The sequence below is a fragment of the Rhinopithecus bieti genome, unplaced genomic scaffold (assembly GCF_001698545.2).
Source record: "Rhinopithecus bieti isolate Rb0 unplaced genomic scaffold, ASM169854v2 scaffold_3043, whole genome shotgun sequence".
In the NCBI taxonomy this organism is placed as follows: Eukaryota; Metazoa; Chordata; class Mammalia; order Primates; family Cercopithecidae; genus Rhinopithecus; species Rhinopithecus bieti.
In genome coordinates this window covers 1,535,417-1,544,074 of record NW_016804580.1, presented here as the reverse complement: position 1 = coordinate 1,544,074, position 8,658 = coordinate 1,535,417, and the positions used below count along the sequence as shown (strand labels likewise).

At 34.8% G+C, this 8,658-nt stretch overlaps 1 protein-coding gene across 1 annotated transcript in view; it reads left to right on the top strand.

Annotated features, from left to right (window-relative positions):
• Window positions 1–3,551, top strand: part of ST8SIA6 (ST8 alpha-N-acetyl-neuraminide alpha-2,8-sialyltransferase 6) — a 140,477-nt gene extending 136,926 nt beyond the window's left edge. Inside the window, 1 exon segment of the mRNA XM_017869194.1 lies at window positions 854–3,551. Within this exon segment, the coding sequence (XP_017724683.1) occupies window positions 854–1,322 (469 nt within the window). The 3' untranslated portion in view covers window positions 1,323–3,551.
• The last annotated feature ends 5,107 nt before the right edge of the window (window positions 3,552–8,658 follow it).

Sequence of the window (8,658 nt, the reverse complement as noted above, 5' to 3'; positions counted from 1 at the left end):
TCCCTCCCCCTCCTTCCTCCCTCCCTCCCTCTTTCCCTCCCTCCCTCCCTCCCTTCCTTCCTTCCTTTCTTCCTTCCTCTCTCTCTCTTTCTCTCTTTCTTTGTCTCACTTTGACACCCAGGCTAGAATGCAGCGGTGCAATCACAGGTCACTGCAACCTCAAACTCTTGGGCTCAAGGGGTCCTCTCACTTCAGCCTCCCAAGTAACTGGGATTACAGGCATGCACCACTGTTCCCAGCTAATATTTTTATTTTTTATAGAGATGTGGGGTGTGGTCTCGCTATATTACCCAGGCTGTTCTCGAACTCCTGGCCTCAAGTGATCTTCCCGCCTCAGCCTCCCAAAGTGTTGACAAGCATAAGCCTCTGTGCCTGGTCTATTTTAGGTTTTCTAAAGGAAACTTATAATGCAATATGTGCAAAAGGTGCACAAATCATAGATGTGCAGCTCAATGAATTTTTAAAAATGTACTGATATGCATACTATGCTTGAAAAAATATTTTATCATTATACATTTGGAAGGTGTTTCAATAACAAAAAGCAACTTTAGGAAAAAATACCAAATAATAATAAAAAATAATACAAGAAATATCTGTTCAGTAAGGGTATAGCCCAGTAAGAAAGTAAAAATTGAAAGGATTCCAAGAAAGAGAGATGAAGATCTAGCCATTGATATTGATGTAATGCTTACTTGAACGAGTTTTCTGAGTCCACACTTTATCTGTTTTATATACAGTATACAAATCATTCAGTTTTTTGGCCAATGGTAAATTCAGCTTTATGTTATCAAAACTGCTACTTTGATTATTATTCTTGGGATTACTATAATTTTTTTTTTTTTTAATTTGGCAGATATGGGAACTTAAAGGAAAAAAAAGCCCTATTTCTGGAGGACATTGCAACCTATGGAGATGCATTTTTTCTTCTGCCAGCATTTTCCTTCAGGGCCAACACGGGTACCTCTTTTAAAGTGTACTACACGCTCGAAGAGTCTAAAGCAAGACAAAAGGTTCTATTTTTCCATCCCAAGTACCTGAAACATCTGGCCCTTTTCTGGAGAACTAAAGGTGTGACTGCGTACCGCTTGTCCACTGGCTTGATGATCACAAGCGTTGCAGTGGAACTGTGTGAAAACGTGAAGCTGTATGGATTCTGGCCCTTCTCTAAAACTGTAGAAGACACACCTGTCAGCCATCACTATTATGACAACAAGCTACCTAAACGTGGCTTCCATCAGATGCCCAAAGAATACAGCCAGATCCTCCAACTTCACATGAAAGGAATCCTCAAACTGCAATTTAGCAAATGTGAAGTCGCCTAAACAAAGTATCTTAAAATGGGAATAATTTTAACATAATGCAGTAGGTGATTAACAGTGTCTCCAAACACCAAAGGAGGTGGCTACAGAGTATTCTAAGACGAGCACCCAAATTTGGTTTGACCAAAGCTTCCCCACTCATTTTGCAATGATGGCAAGTAATTCAATCCTTCTAATCTTCATTTTTTCTCCTTGTAACGTGGACACCATGATATCTGACTCATACACATTTTTATAATTTATGAAAATTATTGACATGGCCTTTGGTGTGAGGTAGGGACTCAAAGAATATTTCTTTGTTACTATTTATACCAGCCATCTCTTCACCAGACCGATAATAAAAGCATGCTGTCTTGGACATCTCCTCTAAAGAGAATAGCTGCCTTACCAGTATCCATTGGATTTCTTTCTGTGGCAGGTCTCTATCAATAATATCCTTCCCATTTTTCTGCCTCAGTGACTGCATACAAGAAAATTATATACTTAAACAAGAAATTATTGATCATTCAGGAATGGAATTCTTCTCTGAGTATGGCAGTATGCCCACTTCTGATTAAATTCACTTTTAATAGTAGCTGTGATGATATGTTGGTTGGATTTAAGCCATTTATTTTCCTCTTCTGTCTACATTTCTCATCACTTCATAATTTTATTTTAACTTCCTGCCTCATTCTTACACCTTTTTCTATCTCACTTATACGTTGTACTTCAAGGACATGAATGGTTACAATACCCAGTCTTTGTTACCTGTTGTCTTGTCTGTGGGGTCACTCATTCAATTTTGTTTTAAAATTATTCAATAACTACTTCATGCCAGGCCCTGCACCAGGCTTTGTGAGAGGGCGAGAAGGATTATTGCCTCTCATAGGAGAAAACAGATGTGCATATCATTAATTATGATAGGGTATGATGAGAATTATAATGACAAAAACTATGAATAAAGTGCTACAAGGAACAGAAGCAGAGATAATTAAATCCATTTCAGTGGAATCTATTTCAATGTATAATAGTCTCCCCTAATCTGCAGATATGGGAAGACCCCCTGTGGATGCCTGAAACCATTGATGATATTAGAAATATATAATTGATTAGTAAAGGTAACACAATATACTGAAATAATTAAATATACAATGTGGGGACTTTATATGCTATTTTAATAAAAATTACATATAGTTAGGACATTTAGAGCTTACTTAAGTTTTTTTCCCATATAATATTCTATCCTGACTTAAATATTTTTCTGTAGAACATCAAAATAGAATCTCTAGTGTCACTGATATGAATTTCAGAAATATTTCAAATGGCTTGAGATCAAAGAGCATAATGATACCCATGTTCCAGTAAAAGCTCAGGCTAAAAAAAATGTTTGCGGGTTTTCTTTTGTAGAGAAAATTGTAGACATTTCCACATTAGCACATCTGAAGTTTCTGGTTCGACATCTGTGTTGCCATCCTAAAAGCATGTTTGAAATTTTAAAACAATTCTACCTAGATTCACATTAGCCAAAAATCTTTGGGTAAACAGATACCCAGAGATTTCATAAAGTGTGTTATAGCCTGAATTCATGGTAATTAATCTACAAATCTGCAAAATAGTGTTCATAGCTTTTCTTTTTATTTTGATCTTGGTGAAAAACTTGCAGTAACTCACTATTACAGAGTGACAAGAACTGTGACTCATGTTTTATTATTTACATAGCTGATGTGGTGTATTGTCGATATCCATATTCTGTCATATTTAGACACATTCATTGTGACACATATAACGTGCATTCTTTTTATCTTTTTCTCAAGTGGATCTGTAGCTGTGATTTCACAACAGATTGGGGTTGTTGGGCATTACTTAGAACTTTCTAAAATGCGATAGAACATGAATGTTGACAATATCACATATCAGCTATGTAAACTGTAAAACATAACTCACAGGTCTTTTTGTTCTGTAATAGTGAATTATTGCGAATTTTTCAAGAGCAAAACAAAAGAAAACTATAAACTGCGTCTTGTAGATTTGTAGATTCACCACAACCAAGTCTGACTGTGACACTGTGTGTGTAATCAGCATAGCTTAAATGTTTTTAGATCTAATGTGATCTTCTGCTCTTACAGCTCAGGTACAACCAAGGGCAATGAGAATGGAAAGTCTGAGTTCTGGTACTAGACAAGAGTTGCACTTTAGGCCAGGCACAATGGCTCACACCTATAATCCCAGCACTTTGGGAGGTCAAGGTGGGTGGGTCGCTTGAGGCCAGCAGTTCGAGACTAGCCTGTGATAGTGATAACCCCTCTCTACAAAAAACAAAAAAATTAGCTCAGCATAGTGGTGTGCACTTGTGGACCCAGCTACTTGGAAGCTAAGGAGGGAGGATCACTGGAGCCCAGGTGGCAGAGGCTGCAGTGAGCTGGGACTGTACCACTGCATTCCAGCCTGTGTGACAGGGTGAGATCCTGTCTCAAAAAAAAAAAAGTAGTCCTTTAGTTAGGATTCTAGCTCATAATGCTACATACTATCAGTTTCTAAGAGAAATACTAGCTTGCTTGATTCTATTTTCCACTTGTTGTTCAGCCTCATTGGGTAATGAAACAGAATAACAAGATTCCAATATAATTTTCAGCCAAATCCAAAGGCAAGGCAGAAATGTTCATTTAAGTATATAGTCCATAGTACTCTGTGGTCCCCGCAAAGGGCTCCATGATCAATCACATAATGTTAATTTTTGCACAGTATAATAATCCTCTAACATCCTTGAAGTCTCTGGTGCTTTTCCCTTTGAACAAAAGGCAATGACAAACAGATCATGACTTTTGCTAAAGGAGATTTCCCTCTTCATGTGAGTCCTAACCCAGTAACTGTGTGGGCTCTCAGCCAGGTAATCAGTCAAGAACTCTTTCTTTGAGGACTCTCTGCAGAATACAGAATTAAGCAGTAAATCAGACCTGTTTTTGCCTAAATTTTTCCTTGCTTACAAAAAATTTACCAGTTAAGTATTATGTGATGTCAAGTACCCTAAATCAATCCATGAATTAGGAAGCTTTGGGAAAATTGGAAAATTTTGTGGAAAACAGGTCCACTAACATCCTAAACAGCTACCGCAGAAGTATAGTTATGATGTGATATAGAGTATATTGTGACCTTCAAAACATTTTATTTATCTAACATGACATGGAAACACATTATTATGCCATTAAAAATTGGAGGCATTGTAGGAATTCATCTGATATATCTGATGCACTTAATCTAATAAGATTATTTCTTTCTTTATACTAATAAAAAAATTCCACTTGAGGCTGCTAGGAGTGTTTAAGATGTCCTATTTACATGTGGCTTCAGAAGGCTGATCCCATAGTGAGGAACAGTGTCACCAGTACCCTCCCAAGAGTGGAAAGGCAAGAATATTTCTCACGCTCTTTCTTATTTGGGGTCATCACTCTTCCAGAAGCATTCTTTTTTTCAATTAAAAAATGTGGGAGATATATGATAAAGATGCACCACTTATGTAATGGAGACAGGGCAAACTCTTTAGCAGATAGTATTGAAACATTGGCTCACTGCATGGAGAAAAATGCCTACATTGCACCATATAAAAAGTTGGACTCCAGAGGAATGAAAACGATGGATTAAAAGAAAATTTTAAAGCTCATAGAAGAAAATGTAGAAGAATTATGTTTGAGATATGGGTGAGGAACTGTACTTCTTCGACATGACCCAAAAATATTTTTTTAAAGAGTTGGGCTAAGAAAGGATAGCTATGACTATATTAAAATGAAGGACTTCTAGTCAGTGAATGACACCTTAAAGTTAATAGGCTGGGGACAGACTGAAATAGCTTTTAGTAATGCATAAAATTAATGACATTAATAGACATTCCAAGGAATTATAAATCAACAAGTAAAAGACAGGAAACTCAGTATAAAAATGAACAAAAGATAAGAATGTAATTTACAAAGGGGAAAACTGAGTAGCTAATAAGAATAGGAAGTGATGCTCAAATTTACCAGAAACCTGAGAAATACAAATGAAAGTGAGATACTATATCCGTTGCATTGGTAAAAATTAGTAAGGTCATGGTGGAAGTATAAGCTGATTGAATCATTTTGGAAAGTAACCTAGGAGTACTGAGTTAATAAAATTCATCACATGCCTGTCCCGTAGTCCAGTAATTGCTCTTTTGGATATACAGCCTAGAGAATTTGTTCTGATCTGCACAAAAAAACAAGTACTAAGATATTTATTCCATTATTGTTTGCAGTAGTAGACAATTGGACACACAGATGTCTGTTTCTTAGGAAGTCAGTGAACTAACTTGGCTGGATCCATGGTGTGGAATACAATACGGCAGTTAGAAGCAACTTAGTGGACATATATAGAGAAATAAGGGCATATCTAAGGGTATATCCTTAAAATTTAGCATAAAGGGAAAACAAGAGCTTTAGCACAATGCCATTTAATTACATTAAAGCATATGCATGCATACATACAAACATATTCACGGCTACGTGTCAAATACAAGAAGGGTACCCATTAAGAAGAGAGTAATCGGAGTGGGTTTAGGGATAAAGAAGAAAAATATACATGTTCTTATATTTAATACAGCAAGCCTTTGACATATATATTCTTATACTCACATATGATATTCTTATTACTACATAAATAAATATAGAAGCTGACTCAAAATGGTGAGTAGCTTACATAAGTTTGCATTATATATAAGAGCAGAGCTAGTATTCAACTCATATGTCTGACTCTAAAGCCAATATTATTGCCATTATGTAATTACAAAATGAAAAGAAAAATCAGTATTATCCCATGTCATTGACATGTAATAAACGGCACATATTTACATACATGCAGATACCCATGAAATCGTCTCTCCAATTAAGACAATGTGTATATTCATTTCCCCAAAATGTTTTATTGTGCTATTTTGTAATCCCTCCCTCTTCCTCCTCCCTGTCCATCCCACTCTGGTCCCCAGAAAATTCCTAATCTGTTTTTCTATAGACTAATTTACATTTTTACACTATAGACTGTTTACATTTTTTAGAATTTTATATAAATGGAATCTTACCATCTGTATTCATTTCTTGTCTTGCACTTTTGCTTGACATAATAATATTAAAATTAATTCATGTTGATTGTGTATCAGTAGTTAATGCCTTTATTTACTGAGTAGAATTATGTTATATGGATGTACCACAATTGGCTTATCTGCTCACTTATTGATGAACATTTTAGTATCTCCTGATTTTGGCTATTACAAATAAAGGTATCATGAACATTTATGTGCAAGTCTTCTTGTGAACATATATTTTTATTTCCTTGGGGCAAATATCTAGGATTGGAATGACTAGGTCACATGGTCCATGTATGCCTAACACTTTTAGAAAACTACCATGCTGTTTTACAAAGGGGTTGTAACATTTCACGTTCCTATCAGTAGCCTATGCCAGTTGCTCTTGCCTAACATATTTGACAAAATTTGGTTTGAGTAGTATTTAATTTTAGACGGTCTATTGGGTACACAGTTGTATCTCTGTATCTCATTGTGATTTTGATTTTGATTTCCCTTATGATTTTTTCATGTGTTTTGTTTATTTGACTTCCATATATCTTCTTTGATGAAGTGTCTGCTGAAACATTTTGGCAATTTTTAATTGGGTTGCCTTCTTATAAGTGACTTATAAAGGATATTTATATATTCTAGCTACAAGTCTCTTATTAGAAAGTATTTTGCAACTACTTTCTCTGCCTTTTCATTTCGCTGTTTTCAATAGTAGAAGTTTTAATTTTACTAAAGTCTAGTTTATTAATTTTAAAATTTTATGGTTTGTGTTTTTGGTTTCAAATTTAAGAAATCTTCGCCAAACCCAAGGTAACAGACTTTCTCCTATGTTTTCTTTTAGAAGATTTATAGTTTGTTATATTTAAGCCCATGAGCCATTTTGAGTTAATTATTTTTCATATGTGTTCATGGTGTAAGGTAAGAATGAAATCATATTTTTGCATATATCTGATCAGTTTTCCAGTAGAATTTGTGAAGAGATTTTTCCTTTGTTGTACTGCTTGGCACCTATGTAGAAAAACAATTGATTTATATTTGTGTTTATTATTTGTAGACTCTATTCTGTTTCATTGATTTGTCTGTTGTTATGCCAACATCATAACATTTTTATTACTGTAGCTTTATAGGTCTTGAGATAAAACTCCAATCTTAATTCTTTTTCAAAGCCGATATTGGTTTTCTTTGTGTTTGTATTTTGCTTTTTACTATTCTGGAAGAATTTGCATAAGTTCAGCATTTTCTTCTTTACATTTGGTAAAATTCACCAGAGAAACCATCTGACCTACAATTTTCCTTGAGGGAAGATTTTTAATGTTGAACAATTTCTTTAATAGATGCAGGGCCATTCAGATAGTCTATTTCTTCTTGAGTGAGATTTGGTAGTTTGTGTGCTTCAGGAAATTTATCTTCTTCATCAGAGTTGTAGAATTTATCTTAATAAAGTTGTTCATAATATTCCCTTATTTGTTAATATTGTAGAGTCTGCAATGATTCCCCTATCTGATTTCTCACATTGGTCATTTGCATCTTCCCTCTTTTGCCCCTGGTCTGTCTAGCTTGAGGTTTATCAGTTTTATTGACCATCTTGAGAACCTGTTGTCTGGTCTCTGATTTCTTCTCTGGTCCTTATTATTTCTTTTCTTTAGTTGTATTTGCTTTTCCTTTTATAGTTTCCTAATGTCATTGATTTGAGATACCTTTTTTTAAACATGAGGATTTAGTGCTATATTTTCCTCTAAGAACTGTTAGCTGTTTCCCACAAATTTGTATATGTCATGTTTTCATTTTCACTCCTTTCTAAATACTTTCTAACTGCCTTTTGAAATCTTCTTTGGACCAAGGGTTATTTGGAAGTATATTATTTAGTTGCCAAACATTTCTGCTTTTTTTCATATGTGTTACTGTAGATCATTTTAAATTAATTTCACTGCAGTCAGTGAATATGCTTAGTATGATTTAAATCCATTTAAATTTATAGAGACTTTGTTACAGACTAGAATATAACCTTTCTTGATAAATATCTTGTGTGCATTTCAAAAGAATGTGTACTCAGTTGTAGTTAGGTGGAGTGTTCTACTAATGTCAATTAGATGAGATTGATTGATGCTGTTGGTCAAGTCTTATCTTTCCTAATTTTTTTGTATACTTCTATCAATTATAGAGAGAAGAGTGCTACATCTTTGACAATAATTGTGGCTCTATTTCTTCTTGCAGTTCTAGCAATTTTTGCTTCATGTATCTTGAAATTCTGTTTAATATATGCATGGACGTTTAGGATTT